Below are 19078 nucleotides of genomic sequence, written 5' to 3' on the forward strand. Positions count from 1 at the left end.
CCAGCAACTTGCCAGGCCAGGCAGTGTTCAACACTTGCATCACCCTTTCTCTGCCTGCTATTGCGCTCCATGCTTCGGAAAGGTAAGAAAAAGAACGTGCATTTGAGTTTGAAATGTCCGATCCTGTAGCAGTACACTTGCAAAGCCCACACATGACAATAACCCGATTCAAGGCCCCATTCACCCGATTTTAAAAAAATATATAGCACTCCAACAAAGTAGGATTATAAAACTTTATTAACTTTTAAATATAACGAACGCAACAAAAACTGTAAATACATTTAAACATTTTTTGACAAAAAAAAGCAACAATGGTCAGAAGCTGTCTTTTGTGCGAATAGTCCCAAGGCAGCACAACGTGCTGAGTTCTGGACGGCACCCAGGTGATGTCACCTGGGTGCCGCACTGGTTTTTGGTTTCCTACAATGCAGCTCAGAAAAACAGCGTGGGGCGTCCCGGGTGGTGCGGGGGGAGGCCTCGTCAGTAGCGGTCTGTTGTGCGAATAGTCCCAAGGCAGCATAACGCGCTGAGATGTGGATGGCACCCAGGTGATGTCCAGTAAACTGCCGCACTGGTTTTGGTATCCTACAATGCTGCTCCGAAAATTGGCATGGGGCGGCCCGGGGGGGGCGTGGGGGAGGCGGCGTGAACTGGCCTCCCCAGGTGGCGGCCATCCAGCTGAGTTGCGCCCGCTCTTGCAGCTACAGCGTCTCGCTCACCATGTAGTTGACTTCCGCCCACTCTTGCAGTGCAGCGATAGGCGGCTGCCACAGGACTCTTAAAATGGCGGGCGGCTCTTCGGTTTTGGGCCTGGCCCACTAAAATGGCCCTGGGACATCTTGGAACTCGGACGCTTGCCTGCTAGGGCTTGGGCTCCATTCTCGAAAGCGTCCCCTCAGCCGTGAAGATTCTACAAAAGTCTTGGGGGCCCTCGACTCCTGCAGGCTTCCGGTGGGGAGCGGCTGCCATGATTGCTCGCGGAATGACCACGACGGAGCCGCGAGATGGTGGTGCTCTCATGCTGACGCCAGCTTCAGTCTGAAACATCCAGAAACAAGGTGGTGCTTTCATCGTTTGGGAAAAAAAATGTTCTAAACCAATGAAAAGTGTTATTTTTAGGTCATATGACCAAGCCTTCCATCTTTAGGAAACCAAAAGTAAAATGAACCAATGAAAAGTTTTATAAACAAGTCACATGACCTGTTATGCGGCATAGGGCTACAAAAAGCGTAGAAAATCCGTTGGCACGTGAGGCGGCGTCAGTAGCGGACCGATGTGCGAATAGGCCGAAGGCAGCACAACGCGCCGAGATCCGGATGGCACCGAGTTAGTGTCCAGCAAGTTGCTGCACTGGTGTGGCTATCCTACAATGCTGCGCCGAAAGTCGGCGTGGGGCGCCCCATTGGCCTGTGAGGTCACGTCAGTCAGTGGGGGCTGTGCGTCTCCCCCAAGATGGAGGCTCCTCGGCTGCAGTGGGGCGCCCCTTATCTTTTCACTCGCCGTCCAACTGAGTTGCGTCCGCACTTGTGGCTACAGTAGGCCGAAGGCAGGACAACGCGCCGAGATCCGGATGGCACCGAGGTGGTGTCCAGCAAGTTGCCGCACTGGTGTGGTCATCCTACAATGCTGCGCCGAAAGACGGCGTGTCCAGCTGAGTTGCGGTCACTCTTGCGGTACAGTAACTCGAACGCGCAGAGATCCGGATGGCACCGAGGTGGTGTCCAGCAAATTGCCGCACTGGTGTGGCCATCCTACAATGCTGCGCCGAAAGACGGCGTGTCCAGCTGAGTTTCTCCCGCTCTTGCGGTACAGTGACTCGAACGCGCCGAGATCCGAATGGCAAGTCCTGGATGTTGAGTGCCATAGTTGAGAGTTCTGAGCAGTGCTTGTAAGACTGTCTGAAGCTTATTTGCACCTGCTGCAGCTTCACTATTGCCCTGGTGTGGCCAAAGATCGCACATGACATAGGCGGCCGGCTCCCGAGGTCCGGCGGAACTTTTTTCCTTTTCCTTTTTGCTTCTTGTCCCACAATCCGTTTCAACTGAAGACACGACCAGGTCCCTGAATGTGTGCAGAGGGACGTTATTGATTGAATCAAAATGGCGGCTTCACACAAAGCTGACTCAAGCGTTGCTGTTGATGCTATACAGACAAAAATTGGTTTTCAGTTTGTACATTCTTCAGGATTTTTTTTCCATCCAAGGCTGATTGAGAGTTTGTAGAAAAATGGCTTCAGATTTTCCACATACTACTCTTCAACATTCTTCCTAAATGTAACAATGTGAGACTCACTAGGAGAACGGCTGTTTATCTTTCCTTTCAAAATGCTTCCAACAATATTTTCTGAATGGAAGACACCATCTTGTAGCATAAAGGGCCGAAATGGGTTCTGGTCTGGCCGATGGTTGGTGGAGACATTTTGACTATATCTTGGACCTGCCCGGCCTCGCCCAAAATGGCACCGGTATAAATGGGACTCGTAACTCCTTGTTGTGTACTGGTTGAACAACTTTGATATCACGAGATATGAATTCAGATTTGATGCTCATGGCGGGCGGGGACGAGAATTGATTGAATATTTTGACATCCCTATTGATATTAAGTTCTGATGTGTTATTGATTACTGTAGTATTGAAAGTTCGAATTAACGTCACCCATGGTACTTGCCCGCAAATGTATATCTAGATGATTTTTTTGTAAGTGGCCCTGTCGTAATTTTATTACAAAATGTACGTCCACCGATTCCGCAACTGTTAGACACCTTAGTTCTTGCAACCTAATGGCCCGCTCGTTACGTTCCTCTATAATGTAAATGTCTCCTCATCATATACGATTTCAGTTTGCTCCGTGGCCGGCCCACGTGGTTATAGGCCCGTATTTGTATACTGACATTTTCACAATAAAGGTTTTTAAAACAAAACATGGTAGTAGTATTTACATTGGTAAAGTTTTTACTTTTAGTCACTGTTTTCGAATCAGTAAAAGGCAAGTGAAATAAAGCAGTCCAATTACATGACGGATAAAAGGTATAATACGTAGGAACGCAGTAAAGATAAATGGTCAAGGGCAGTTGTGTTTTCCACTCCTGCAACATAAAGTGATCGATAAGAATCTGATAATCAGGCGTATCGGCGACTAAGACAGCAGGCCGAGTCTCTTTTACTCAACGGCTCCGTCATGGAACGAAGAAACGCCCTTTTTCTCGAAAAAGGAATATATTTTACTTGCAGGACAGTTGTAAATTTTCCGGGAAAGTACATTAGCCTGGAATATTATAATATATATGTTTTAAAAAAAAAGTTAGAAATCAATAAAAAGCGTATTTTTTAGGTCATATGACCAAGCTTTTCATTATTAAAATGACAAAAGTAAAATGAACCAATAAAAAGTTTTATTAACAAGTCACATGACCTGTTATGCTTACGTTACGCGCTGCGCGCCGCGCCCCGGATCACTTCCGGGTGCGCTAACGCGGCGTGTCATATAACGCATTACACGACAACGTAGGTCAAGAATATAGTCAAAATGTCTCCACCAACCAGCGTTCGGAACACAACCCCTTTCAGCAGTCCAAAAAGTTCTGTTAAATGACAACAGAGGGGACAGGCAACAAGAACCATCAGTCAAAGAGGGGAGGGCAAGTTCTTCTCTACCGGGTCATGTTGGGGCTATACCGGAACTGATCGAATTGGTAGTCTACAGTGTTTCTGGATGTTTCAGACTAAAGCTGGCGTCAGCATGAGAGCACTACCATCTCGTAGGTCCGTCGTGGCCATTCCACGAGCAAACATGGCAGCCGCTCCCCACCAGAAGCCTGCGGGAGTCAGGGGCCCCCAAGACTTTTGTAGAATCTTCACGGCTGAGGGGACGCTTTCGAGAATGGGACCCAAGCCCTATCAGGGAAGCGTCCGAGTTCCAAGGTGTCCCAGGGCCATTTTAGTGGACCACGCCCAAATCTGAAGAGCCGGCCGCCATTTTGAGAGTCCTGCGGCAGTCGCTTATCGTTGCATCGCAAGAGCGGGAGCAACTCAACTACATGGTGAGCGAGACGCTGTAGTCGCAAGAGCGGGCGGTAAACAGCTGAATGGCGGAAGAGGCACAGTGTAGCAAAAGCGGGCGGAATGGCAACTAAAACGGTAAAGGGGCGCCCCACTACAGCGTGTCTTCAGGTCAAACGGATTGTGGGACAAGGTCCAGAATAGAAGAGTCATCAAAAGGCAAAAAGTTCCGCCGGACCCCGGGAGCCGGCCGCCTATGTCGGGGGCGATCTCAGGCTAAACCGGTGCCCTTAAGACTTGGGGAGGGGGTCGGAGCCAAGCGTCTTCTCCGAGTCCGTGCCATCACACCGCCCCTCGGGGGCCTCCGTCAAGCGGTTTAGGGAGGTACCATATCACATTGTTTTCAAATGCAGTCAGGTCCACAAACGACCCTCACTTACTTTGAAAATAGTGAAGCTGCAGTAGGTGGAAATAAGCTTCAGACAGTGTTACAAGCCCTGCTCAGAACTCTGAACTATGGCACCCAACATCCAGAACTTATGCCATTTGAGAAGGGCAGTGACATCGAAGCAACTCAGGGACCAAAACCATTAACGTACTTTCACGTATGAAAATCTTACTTGGGGAGGGGGCAGGAGCGAACCGCCCCCTCCCAGTCCGCGCCACCACACCGTATGTTGAAAATCTGAAACCATCGTTCTACAAACTCAACCAACCTTGGATGGAAAAATCTAGAAAAATGTACAAACTGAAAACCAGTTTTGGTCTGCATAGCATCAGTAGCAACGCTTGCTATCAGAGTGCATGTGTTTCATGCTCGATCGATTGAGCTAGCCGGATCGGGCAATAAAAAGTATAAAATAGTTATGTAAATAGTTATTTAATAAAATGCTTTACCCTGTTTCTTTGCTGGTGTGTTGTATATATTTTTAATATTTGCATAGGGTTTGTCGTTATTTTGGGCGGGGTGGGTGACGGAGCCGAGCTGACTTGCAGCCCTCATGGTGTGGAGCTCAGTTCATCTCACTATTTTCGTATTTCTCATGAAGGGTTGTTCCTAATATTTCTATTTTAGCGAGGTCAAAAAGAGATCCAATTAGTGGCCTACTGATTTTGCTCGATTAATTTTATTTTTTTACACGATTTTTCACTATCTGCAAAGACTAAACAGAGTATTGCGACTTTGTGCTTGTTTGTAAATAGAGAATGAACCAAAGAGAATCAATTGTAAAACAGTAAATGCTTGGATAACAATCAATCAAATGGAGAGACAAGCAGGCACGACGGATTACAACGGGGGTAAAGGCCTGCGTTAACTACTCTTCACTATCTGCAAAGAGAGAGTACTACTAAGAGAAAAGAAGGGGGGGCAGCGTTCAAAGCACATCAGCGTGCATAAACACGAAAAAGTTTTTACCTATCACGTACTTGACATTTGACAGCTTTTGATATTTGCTATTAAAAAACCATTGAAATTCACAGAAAAAAACCATAGGTTTTAGGCCATATATAGTTAGGAATTTGCATTTACAAAACCTTGAAAATTCACTGAAAAAACCATTGGTTATAGACCATATATAGTTAGGGATTAGCCTTTTCAAAACCTTATTTTACTCACACAAAACCATTGAAATTTCATATATATTTAGTTGCACTAACTATATATCGCGCACCCGCAATCCACTGCTGATGATGTCACATATTACATCATTCATGACATGGTTAGTGACATCACTGATGACATCACTGATGACATCTCAAATGACATCACTGATGACATCTCAAATGACATCACTGATTACATCTCAAATGACATCACTGATGACATCACTGATAACATCTCATTTGACATGACTGATCACATCACTGATGACATCATTCATGTGATAATACCATGAACCTCTTCAGACTCTAATATAACCTTAGATACAATCAGTGTAAACAGACAGTCACAGACTGTCACTCATCCATGGAGTTACTCACACACCTAGTCAGTTATGCAAACAATCAATCACACCTCCATTTTCTCAAATATACAGTTATACACACCTTACTTATTCAAACATATACTAACACATATTTACTCTCTTATACAATCCCTGATACATGTTCACAATGATCCATACAGCCACTCACACATTCACTGGCTCTTATGCACAGTTATTTATATATGTCAACTCTCACATGTACTGTGTTTTACATATGTACTTACTTTGACATGTAGCACTGAGATATCCATTCACTCACTAATACACTCATGCACAGTCAACCGCACATACAGCTGTTTCCACATGCACTTTTGAACCCATACATATAGTGAATCAACTACTCACACATCTATGTACAGAGTCACACACCTCCCAGCCACCCATACACACACACTCAGTTTCCCATACAAATACTTGGACAACCAATGAATATCCCATACAGTTACTCATATAGCTACTGATCAACATATGCAGCAGTTTGTAGAACAACAGATATAATGATGCACAAATTAAAACAGTTTAGTCACTAACCCATGCACTCAGTGAGACACATTTAATCACTCACTCATACAGTCAGTCATGCACCTACTAAATCCTTCATCCAGACACTTATACATCCACTCATTCTTCAATATGTAAGACATATTTTAACTTTACAGAAACATACAGTCACTGGATGTTGTCATCAGTGATGTCATCAGTGATGTCATTTGAGATGTCATCAGTGATGTCATCAGTGATGTCACTAACCATGTCATGAATGATGTAATATGTGACATCATCAGCAGTGGATTGCGGGTGCGCGATATATAGTTAGTGCAACTAACTATATATGAAATTTCAATGGTTCTGTGTGAGTAAAATAAGGTTTTGAAAAGGCTAATCCCTAACTATATATGGTCTATAACCAATGGTTTTTTCAGTGAATTTTCAAGGTTTTGTAAATGCAAATTCCTAACTATATATGGCCTAAAACCTATGGTTTTTTCTGTGAAAATATATATATATATATATATATATATATATATATATATATATATATATATATATATATATATATATATATATCCTCAAAGCAACTCGGTGAGGTCCGCCACCTATAGTCTCCACGGCACAGAGGGATTCCATAGCACGGCAAGTTTCTATCAGGTAATTTTTATTTTTTCTCTGACACCATGTGCAAACAAAAAGGACGGTTGACGCGTTTCGGCAAAAGCCTTCAACTGGACCATGAACCATAAAGCAACGCACAGTCTCATAAAGAGCAGCCCAATCGGCGTGTGATAGTGCTTGACAAAGGAAGGCGGAGCTCACCTCGCACTCGTTGACTGCTTGTGCTTTGAAGAAGGGAATATCTTGAAACGCGTCGGCGTTTCCAGTCAGATGCTATATGGACTGAACAATGTTGTTTTCCATACCGAATAAAGAGCTTTGGGGAAAGCTGACCTGCGTTTGAGTGCGGTTTCTGAAATGGACACCCCACTGAGCAGAACATATATACACTCACACACATATATATATACATATATATGCCACTCTTTTTTAGTTGATAAATGGACATCTGAAAATAATATTAGAACTACTATCAATAAATTCCCTAAACTGATCCTCAAATGTTGATCATATTTGTAATGTCAAAATGTTGATCATTTACATATTTTGCATTACTGATAATAGGTCTATACATTCCTTTTACTTTGGATTTGCCATATTGGCAATATTATTCATTTTTATCTTTCACAATCTAATACAAGAGCTGACTCCCTCTTGAATATTTATTACTATATCTAATTCTTTAATTACCTTGTTTATTTTCATTTAACCTCTAATACTCTGTTCTGCTTTCTTCTTTTTTGGTTTTATAAGGTTTTCCTATTAGCCATTAGCTATAAACTGTGCTATTAGTGTTTACTTTTCTTGTGAAAACACTTGTGGTTGCCAATTATTCTTTCATGTCCTCTACTTATGAGAGCGGGTGAAAACATTTTGAGCCAAGTAACTATTTGGAACCTTAGACTTTGTGTGAACTGTAGCTCTACAGGTCTTCCATATTTATTTTAAAATACATTTTTGCAAGTGGGAATGGTTTTGAAATTAAACAAATTTACAGTACATGACTACATTTAGCAACATTCATTGAAACTGGGTGTTTTGCTTCCATATCAGCAGCTTGAAAAAGCATCAAATCGTCAGAAACAGAACTGTAAAATGTATATGAAATCACTCAATATTTATGTGACCACTTGTGAAACCATCTAATTCATTAATATATATGTAGTAGTCATAAAAATGCATAATTGTAATTGTAACTGCACATTAGAACATTGGAATGTTGGGAGCTCCATTGCAGACAATGGAGTGCTCCCTGCTTCTACGGGCCGGTAAAGGCCCGCAGAGGAACATTCCAATGTTCTACAAAGGCTTCTAGAAGTTCGAGGGGATTTATATCCCCTCGAGCTTCGAGAACCCTTTGTTTAATTTGTTAGAACATTCTGCCCTCTAGTGGCAGAATGTTCTAATAGCCTTATAGCCCTTTGTAGCAGGGCTGTACGGCTGATAAAGTCCCGCTGTTTCGTTAAAGCCCTCACCTTCGGCTCGGGCCTTTAACGATTCAGCGGGCCTTTAATAACCGTTATAGCCTGCTACGGCGGGCTATAAGGCTTCATTAAAGAGGCCGGTTATTCTTCAAAGAATGATTTAACACCAGGGCCCAAATTCCGATGCTTGTCCGACCAACATCGTTGCGGTAATGGGATCGTTCAACAAGGAGTCATAGGTTCCATCCGCCGCAATAGGATGGGACCGCCAGCACGGCGGTCGGAAACATGCAGCATGTGCTGGCGGTCGGAAAAGGGATGAAGCACAAGCTGCAATAATAAAGAGCATGTAAACAAACCACCTGATGACTGGCATAAGGTGCATGGATGTTTGGGGGATACCACAGGCCTCATAGTGGAGGCCATGGAGGGACAGGGGCCGTGCTGGGGGCTCCCAAAGTCCATTTCCACAGGCTTTCAATGGAGGTCGGACCACCATTGAACGGCTGTCTTAAAGGGACATCGTAATCCCCACGGCAGTGCCTGAGCAGGCACCACTCCAAGGGCCCGATGTAGGTAAATCTACATTTACCACTTCATAAATACCGAATCATACCGAATCGGTATTTATGCAGTGGTAAATTAGAGGGGGGGAGATGTAGGTATTTCAGATTCGGTAAATACCGAATCTGTAAGATTCGGTATTTACCGATTCTGTAAATACCGATTCGGTATCCCCCATTGCTTCCTATGGGCCTTGAAGCCCATAGGAATCAATGGCACTACCGAATCGGTAATTACCGATTCGGTAATTACCGATTTGTGCAAGGGTGCAGGGGGTGTCACTTTGACACCCTCTAGCACCCCCAAAACAGGCATGTGAGCGATGTGGCACACAGACATGCCCTAAGGGCATGTCTGTCTGTCACATGGCATAGGTGTGCATGCACACATGTGCATGCACACCTGGATTCGGTATTTTAACACCCAATTGGATTGGGTGTTAAAATACCGAATCTGAAGGGCCTGTGGGACAGAAAGTAGTCCCACCTACATCCCAAATTTAAAAATCGGTAAAATTACCGATTCGGTATTTTTGCGATTCGGTAATTTTACCGAATCGGTAAAATACCGAATCGGACAAAAAAAGGTCCCCTACATCTCAGTAGGCCAAATACCTGTCGGAAACGGCCGAAATCGGCCGTTTCCGACCGGTATTTGGTACCTACATCGGGCCCTTACTGTATCGCGCAATAAACAGACCACGCAGTTATAGGCGTAAAAGGCCATTTATTAGACCAGAACTGCGCATAACAATAGAACAGTAAACAATAACAGAAAACACCCCACTCATCCATCCCCCCCATTGGTTTCAATCATTCATGTCAATACTGAGCCCTAGCGGCTCCAAACACCCTCCACTTGCCGTCAATCACCCTTCCAGCCCCCAGCCATTGCCAACTTCAAACCAACTTCGATCCGTCCTGCCCAAGTCTCCCCCCCAAGGGATGGGTATGCCCGCTCTTGACCCCCTATCCCTTCGGAACCTGCATACCGCAGCTCTGGCCTAAACTGGCAACGCAACAAAGCCAACCCAAGAACCACCTCTAACTGCCGGGTGGGTGGGCGGTCTTTTCGAGCTCCCTCCCGATGGTGCCAGGCGCGGAAAAGAGGAAGATCCCTTCCTCCCCCGCGCTTAAGTACCCACCCCCTAGCTCCTCCCCTTCCCCTGCCTGGACTATCCCCTGCGCGAAAGACCCCGGGGAAAGACTAGTCTGCGACTCTGCTTTCCCCGGGGCCCGGCATCGCGCAATAAACAGACCACGCAGTTATAGGCGTAAAAGGCCATTTATTAGACCAGAACTGCGCATAACAATAGAACAGTAAACAATAACAGAAAACACCCCACTCATCCATCCCCCCCATTCGTTTCAATCATTCATGTCAATACTGAGCCCTAGCGGCTCCAAACACCCTCCACTTGCCGTCAATCACCCTTCCAGCCCCCAGCCATTGCCAACTTCAAACCAACTTCGATCCGTCCTGCCCAAGTCTCCCCCCCAAGGGATGGGTATGCCCGCTCTTGACCCCCTATCCCTTCGGAACCTGCCACCCAGTGGACCCCCTGTAGGGCGGTACACTGCCCCACCCCCCCCACCAAGGGGCCGTCCATCCGTCCGCGCAAAGTCACTCCCTCCGACACCAGATCGACTCGTTCCACAACTTGCTCACCACATCCCTCAGTTCCATCATATACCATGCATTCCCCAGGCGAGACAGATGCACACCGTCCTCCCTAAAGGCTAAAGGCTCCTCCAGGCGAAGTCCAGGATGTGAGATAACTTTCACCCCCCTATCAACACAGTAGAGTCTCATTGCCCGATTCAACTTTCTCCGGGCCTTCTCAATGGCCCCGTGTTTCATGGCCCCTCTCCAAACTTTACGGGGGACCAGCTCCGTCCAGGCAATGCAGGCCCCCGACATCCTTGATTTAAGCACATCCAAGTCCCTCTGCATCAATTGCAACAGAGCCAGTCCAGACAATCGCACCAGGTCGTTCTCGCCCAGATGGATGATCAACAGATCCGGGCACCCCCTTTGTGGGACCATCTTCGCGAGCCAGGGCAGTAGTGTCCCCCATCGCATTCCGCTCTTTCCCCACCATTTCACCTCGTGCAATTGTCCTCTCAGTCCCAGGTTACGTCCGTAAACCTGCTGGTCAGCGTACTTGGATGCCCAGTGCACAAAGGAGTGCCCAACGATCCACGTCACCGTCTTACCACCCGGGCCACCCACGCAACCTACGAAGAAAAAAGATGTTAGAAACGGGCAAAACAGAAAACACAAACCAACAACCTGCCTGGGACCCCACCTACTTCCTCACATACCGCTCGCAGCAGCGAGACTTCCAACGACCAATGCTCCGGATCCGGTCCCAGGACCAACCCAAACGAGCCGCTGCAGTGGCAGCCCCGATACGGAAAGAATGAGTACCAAACCCCGCACCATTCATCCCCAGTCGACCCAAAGCCATCCTCAATACCGCCAACAGCTGGCCCGCCGACAACCTCGCACCCGAAGTATGCTGGAAAATTTCACCTCCCCGCGGGCCCCCAGCCCCGCAGAAGGAGCGCCACTCTCGCACCGGGCAAACCGCCCCACCAGACTCGTTCAGCCACACCCACGTACCACGGCCCATCTGATCAGTCTTTGAGCGGCCCAGCCAAATCCCCAAACGCCCCGCATCCACCCGCACATCCTCGTACAACCGCCCGGGCCCCCGCCTCGTGCCCAGCAACTCAGACACGCGAAACGCCCCGAAAAACATCCACACCATGCACGGGCGAAACAAGCCCACCTCGGCCCCGTCATAGCAACACTCAGGCAACACCCCCACCAGACGCACCAACAGGTCAAACGTCACCGCCTCCCGCAGGCGCCTCCCCCCGACACCCCTCTCCCGGCCCCACCCCCGCAACATGCGAGCCAGTACCACGTCCTTGGTGGGGTCGAAACCCAGAAACAGAATACAGTAAAAGGAAATGCCAGCCAACTTTCCAGAAATCGTAGCAGCAGTCAGGCCCCGGTCCATGCAGGAGAGCACATAGCCCCTCACACCACCCAGCACCTCCGACTCCCCACTCACCACACCATCCACCGTCCAACCCATAAAAGAACTAAATTCAGACCATGCCAACCGATATGTCCTCCTTGTGGACGGTGCCAACGAACCCTCCACCAGACCAATCATCCTCACTCCCCCAATGCCCAGATGCCGGCCGGCAGCTCGGTCTTGCAGGCGTCCGCTCCCGGCGCCAGATGTCGGAACCGCTGCCACTGCGAACGAGACAAAGCATCCGCAATGTCATTATTCGCCCCAGGGACATGCTTGGCCCGAAACACCACATTCAATTGCAGACACGCCAGCATGAACCTTCGCAACAGCTTCAACACTCGCAGGTCCCTCGCCCTTTGGTTATTCACAAGGTCCACAACTGTCATGTTGTCTACGTGGAAGAGCACCGTCCTGTCCCGAAAGTCATCCCCCCACACCACGAGGGCCACCAGCAAAGGGAAGAACTCGAGAAAAGCAATACTCCTGCCCTGCTTCATCCAGGAGGCCGGCCAGCTCTCCGCGCACCACCGCCCATCCCAAAAGACTCCAAACCCCGCTGACCCAGCCGCGTCAGAAAAGATCTGGCATTGCCACACCGCCCTCTCCTCATCAAACTCCAAGGGCACTCCATGAAACTCCTGCAAAAAAGCGATCCAAGTCCGTAGATCCGACCGCACCCCCAGCGAGATCCTCACCCGGTGATGCGGAAGCACTGCCCCCGACATGGCCATGCCGAGCCGCCGACAGAACGTGCGCCCCGCCCGCACCACCCGGCAAGCAAAGTTAAGGAAACCCAGCAGCCTCTGAACCGCCCGCAAAAGGGATCCTCCTCTCCCCCACAGCCCACTCCAGACACTCCAAAATCTCCTTCAACTTAGCCGCAGGCAGACGCGCCAACCATGCAACCGAGTCCAACTCGATCCCCAGGAACGTGAGGCAACAGCTGGGACCAGCCGTCTTCTCCGGCGCAAGAGGCACCCCGAACTGCACCGCCAAGGCCTGGAAACGCGACAGAGCCCTGCCACAATCCCCCGACCCCGCCCTGCCCAGGAAGAGGAAATCGTCCAGGTAGTGAGTGACCTCGCGGCACCCGCTCACCCTCACCATGACCCACTGCAGAAACATGCTAAACAATTCAAACAAAGCACAGGAAATGGCACAACCCATGGGAAGGACCTTGTCCACATAGATGGCACCCCCGAACTGCATGCCCAAGAGCCCGAAATCCGCCGGGTGGATCGGCAAGAGCCGGAAAGCCGACTTGATGTCGCACTTCGCCAGCTCAGCCCCGGGACCACAAGAACGCACCATCCGGACCGCATCGTCCACCGACGCATACAGCACCCTCGAGTCCTCTTCCGCAATGAAGTCATTCACAGACCTCCCCTCCGGCCATGACAAGTGGTGAATCATCCTGAACTCCCCCACCTCCTTCTTCGGCACAACCCCCAGTGGCGAGACAATCAGGTCCGGCAGCGGCCAATCCAGGAACGGCCCCGCAACCCGCCCCTCCACCACCTCCTTCCTCAACTTTGCACCCACCACACCCGGCAACTCCTTCGCAGACTTCAAATTCTCTGCCCACCGCCGCTCCCTGGGGCCCTGATAACCCACCCGAAAGCCTTTGGTGAAACCCCAAAAGAGCCGCGCCGCGGCCTCGCGGTCAGGATAGCACGCGAGCCACGGGGCCATAGCCTCCACCTTAACCGGAGTAGGCGCCCTTCGGGCCAGGCTGTCCTCGTCCCCTGGCGTTCCGCCACTGTTCAGAAGGGGTGGCGAGCGAGAGGCACTGAGTGATGGGGTGCTTCCCTCCGCACTTAGAACACTCATGTTTAAACTTGCACGGGTACCTGGAGCAGAAACCCCGACTGTAGCTCCAACACACTCCTGTGGCGGCCCCCCCCGGCTTGGGCGGCTGTCCGGACACGATGGTGCTGGGCACAGTTCCGCCCCCCGCCCCGCCCTGGGCGGGACGCGTCAGAAAAGACCGATACAACACCGGCAAACCGCTGGCCGTATGCGTAGAGGCCGACGAGTGCGACGACGCCATCCACTGCATCCAAAGTTCCTGATCCACCTCCCCCCAGCTTTTCTCCGGATCGGCGCTGACCCTGGCCCGGAACTCCTCGTCATAGCTCAGCCAAGCAAACCCCCCAAACTGCATCTGAGCCTTGCGGATAATGTCCATGTATTTGAACAACGCAATCGCCCGATCGAGATACTTCAAACAATAGACGCTAGCATAGATCAGAAAAGCCGAAGTCCAATTCTCCATGGTGATAGGCACTCTAGGCCGCCTCGTCAATTCCCACTCCTCCTCCTTGGAACCCTCCTTCGCCTGAACCTCCCGGTGCAGTAACTTAAAAACATCCACAAACTCATGTCTCCAAATCTTCTCCCTCATTTTCTCGGACAAATGTGACCCCAATGGCATTGCCAGCCCCATGTACGGCATTTTCTTCGGGACCTTCACCCCCTTTTCATCTTTCCCATCACTCTTGTCAGTCTGCACCCCCAAAGTTACCGACTTACCATCCACCTTCTTACCATCCTCAGGTGGACCGCCCGCAGGCGCCCCCCCCTCCCTCACAGACCCATCCCCCACTCCCACCGACCGGCAGGCCCGCTTCCTCCCCTCCCCACCCCGGGGTGCGTCATCCCAAACCGCCCACCAGGCACTCTCACCTGTCAGTGCCTCCGTCCGCTCCCGGGGCCGTCCTCTGGACTCCTTTCCACGGGCCTTCACCGGTCCAGTCTTCTTCCGAGATCCGGGGTCGACCTGCAAGACACCAAGGTCGTCACCCCCCGCTGCGCGGCCTACGCCTTCCAGGTCATCCCGCACCTCCCCCTCTTCCAACTCCTCGCTCTCAGCACTGTAATCCAGTTCAAGCACCGGTTCCTGATCCACACCTTCAGTCGAGACACACTTCACTGCACGCTTCACACCCTTGGCTCCACACTCGCGGCCACGCTGTACGGTGGCGCCACCAGAACTCGTTGCCCGTTCCCGCGGGGGAGGGACAGCCGCCGCGGACTGCCCTACAGCTTCCGACCTGCGTCTTGGAGCCGTGTTGCGCCCCGCTAGGCCCCCCTTGGCTCTGCCGACAACTGCCGACTTGGATCCCCTCCCGCCCCCCAGGTCGCTCGAACCTGGCAGGGCCCCGGCACCATCGGGCCTCAAAGCCGTGCTGGCCGTCCCTACCCCGGCCGCGCCCCCAGTAGAGGGAGCGGCCAGGCCTGACCTCCTTAACCTCGCCTGCCGGATCTCCTCGTCCTGCCTCTCCGCCTCCCTCTCCTCCTCCGAGGTAGGGGTGGGGGGCCCCTCAATGTCGGGGCCCCACACAGAACCAACCCGGGCCCTCGTCTCCTCAGCCCACCTGACCTCCTGAATCTGTTCCAAGATACGCTCTCCCCTGGCCCTCTCCTCCCAGGAGACAGAGCCCCAAATCGGAGGGGGGAGCGGCTGGCCGTGGCCAAAAAATTCGCCCCCCCGTGGGAAGAACCCCACCTGGTGGAAACCTTGGACCCAACCCGGGCCGCCAATGGGAACCAGAGAGAGGGAAGCACTCCTGCCCACCGCAAACCCAGGCACCAGCGGCCGAACCATGGCCGGGGTGCCCGCCCTGGAGCCCCGGGACAAGTCAATCGGGCCGCCCCCAGACACCCGCAGGTCCAGCCCAGGCCCATCCCCACTAAAAGAAGCCCCATCCAAACGAACCAAGGCCCCGGGGGCCCCGCCGTCACCCTCCGACCCGACCAGGCCCACCGCGGGCCCAGCCCGGGCGTCACCTAGCTCCACCTTCTGCGCAGCACCGTCCGGTGCCAACAGAGGACCCTGGAGCGGAAGCTCCTCGGGCACGGCCCGCACGGCCGCCCCCGAGGCCCCAGGCAAAAACTCCAATTGGGGGAAGGGGCGTGTGGAAGTCGTCCGACGCTTCCCGCCCGCGCAGTATCCTTAGGGACACCCGCCCCCCTCCTGGCCCCCGAGCCACCCTCCTGAACCTGGTCGTCCTCCAGGCAGGCGAAAACCGCCGCCTGCACCCCCGCCGAGGCAGCCCTCGTGCCTCTGGTGGCCCCCACCCAGGCCTGGTCCATGACCCCGGGCCTAATCAAGTCATCGCGGCCGGCCCTAGCGAGCAGTAACAAGGCCTCACGGACCTGTTCCGCAGACACCCCAGACATACCGGCCAAATCAGCAACAAAAGCAAGAGAAAGAAGTACAAAAAACCCAGCTGTCGAAAGAACAGCTCCGAGAACAATTCCTAAAAGTAGCACTAGGCCTCAAACTACGCACTAACTACAACTCTTTTCGAGCTCCCTCCCGATGGTGCCAGGCGCGGAAAAGAGGAAGATCCCTTCCTCCCCCGCCCTTAAGTACCCACCCCCTAGCTCCTCCCCTTCCCCTGCCTGGACTATCCCCTGCGCGAAAGACCCCGGGGAAAGACTAGTCTGCGACTCTGCTTTCCCCGGGGCCCGGCAGAGAATTACATACCGACCGAAGGTCGGATGGGCTCCTTGAGCCTGTCGGAATCCTCAGTTGGTCCCTCCGCAGCTGCCTGTGACCGGCGTGCAACATAATTCGGCGGTCAGACTGCGATCTGACCGACATCGTAATCGGCCCTTAGGAGTCTGTGAAATTATATTATACTTCGAAAAATGTGTGAAGCTGAAAAAAGTCCACCTTCACAATGGTGCATAGTTTTTAAATTCACAAAATTTCGCTGCTGAAATTTTTCACAGAGATAGATTTTGCAAGATATCTTTCCTGGCTAAATTTCTGGCAACTGCTGTAAAAAGTAAATGTTTTATCGCTTTTTTAATCTCATAAAATGATTGCCAATTATTGTGAACGCAACAGAGTGTGTACTATCTGACATTGTAAAGCGTTGGTTTAAATGGATGACTTGTTTTTTCGGAAGTTCTCACGTTTACTTTCATTTTGTGTTTTGTGCAGGAGAAGCAGTACTTTTCTTTCCCAGGAGAGCTTTTAATGCGGATGTTAAAGATGCTAATTCTTCCACTCATTACTTCAAGGTAGGCATGCTGTAATATTTTACCCACACGTGGAGTATGCTAGCCACAAAGTCTTGGGCTAGAAAACTCAGCATTTGATTTTTTTTCTCTTGTGTGTCATTACTCTCACTTATAATCAAAATGCCTTACGTAAAAGCAAATACAGGTAATCAAATCATTCAGACAGGATTTTGCATGTTATCCTGTATGCAAATACCTGTGCCACATTTGTGCACTAACTACTTATATACATTTTCTGCCTAACTTCTTTTTCTTTCTTCACTAAAAAATGTTTGTTCAATATTAGAAAGTTAAATTATATTCTCTGTTAACTGTAAGCCCCATGTGGGATCCATCTTGGATGAGGAGAATATGTCTTTTCACATTCAAAAATCCTTAAAGTGTGCACCAATTAAAATCAGGATGGAAATTCACGGATATGCTGGACATCTCAGAAATGCCATTAGTTACAAAAGAGGCGGCCATCTTGACAGGCAGTGCATGGAGATGCAAGGGCCCGCAGAACCAGAAAAGAAACCATATATTTTCTTTTTTGACCCACTGAGAACCCCAAACATGTGAAACCACTAGGCAAAAGTAGGTTTACTCCTTTTACATATAATATCAAACCACTGCAGCCTCTTATCAACCTTCTTACGAAAGCTGAAGGAGATGCTGCATCTACCAGTAGTTGTATTATTCTGACGTTTCACACATTCGCAGAATTAGTAATAATGGTAGCATGTTTGTGTAACAAAACATATGGAAGGATTTAAAGCATTTGACCAGCTAGATTTAACTGCTAGCTTCCATTAGACCACTGAGGATCCATCATTGAGGTCAAAAATGTTTTCTCGGCTGGAGGTTCAGATTCATCAGGGAACGTATACCATGTTGGCCCCAATCGTAGCTCGAAGCGAGAGGAGGACACCATAGTGAACATAAGTGTTCCACAAAGTATGAGGCCCAATATTTTTTCACTCTAATCATTCCTTTTTCCTCCTAATCAAAGTGTACACCCAAGTAGTAGTCCTAAGTACTAGTGTACATCAGAACTTTTCAACTGTTTTCTCCCATGTACCGCAAAAAATAAGATCCAGCAAATTAACGTTAGAGGTGACGCAAGCACATATCCATGTTGGATGCCGTTTAATTGGTACCGGTGAGTACTTAGGGCCTCATTAGGATGGTGGAGGGACCGTCCGCAGGGGCAACAGTGGTCCCTCCGTGTAAATTAGGATGGGACCGCCACCCTGGCGGTCACATCCCGTATCTGTAACCGTGCGGCGGGTGCTGCTTGAAGCAGCGTCCGCCGCAAGGTTAAAATTGCATGCTTCGGATATGCATACACAAAGCGGCAGGCACCGCGCAGTGCCTGCCGCTTTGCGCATGCATATGCAGGGGGGTACCATAGGTACCCCCCATGTGCACCCCCTACCCCCCAACACCCTGGGGGCCCGCAATGGGCCCCCAGAAGCAAAGGTCCACATGCTTTTCCACGGCGGAAAATCCGCCGCGGAAAAGCATGCTTCCTCACCCTTCGTAATTTGACTGACAATGTCTTGCAGACACCGCCAACAAATTGCGGACAACATCCCGCGGATCAGCGGCGGATGGTCTTGCCGTCCGCCGCTGATCCCACCGCCATCCTAATGTGGCTGGTGGGGTTTGGGAGGTCCGCAGCGGTGAATCCGCATCCTCCGGGCCGGCGGTGGCTTCCGCCGGCCCGGAGGATGCGGATTCACCGCCATCCTAATTGACCCCTATGTTGGCAAGCAAGGCATTTTAACATAGGCATGAGGATGTACTTAGAATAAAGTAGACATGACATGCTTTGGGAAGTCTGAAGATAGATGCTGATTCCTCCTTAAAAGTGTATATGACTAAACAGGTGAAGTGTCTTGTTAAAGTCCACAAACTCGCAAG

General features: G+C 50.2%; 1 protein-coding gene across 1 annotated transcript in view; it reads left to right on the plus strand.

The window, feature by feature from the left end:
* LOC147673430 (excitatory amino acid transporter 5-like) overlaps positions 1–19078 on the plus strand; it is a 169410-nt gene that overhangs the window by 81933 nt on the left and 68399 nt on the right. The window contains exon 2 of the mRNA XM_086946352.1: positions 17094–17173. Coding sequence (XP_086802478.1) covers positions 17094–17173 — 80 coding nt within the window. The remainder of the gene's footprint in view (positions 1–17093; positions 17174–19078) is intronic.

Source organism: Lissotriton vulgaris, chromosome 12 (genome assembly GCF_964263255.1).
Source record: "Lissotriton vulgaris chromosome 12, aLisVul1.2, whole genome shotgun sequence".
NCBI classification, from domain to species: domain Eukaryota; kingdom Metazoa; phylum Chordata; class Amphibia; order Caudata; family Salamandridae; genus Lissotriton; species Lissotriton vulgaris.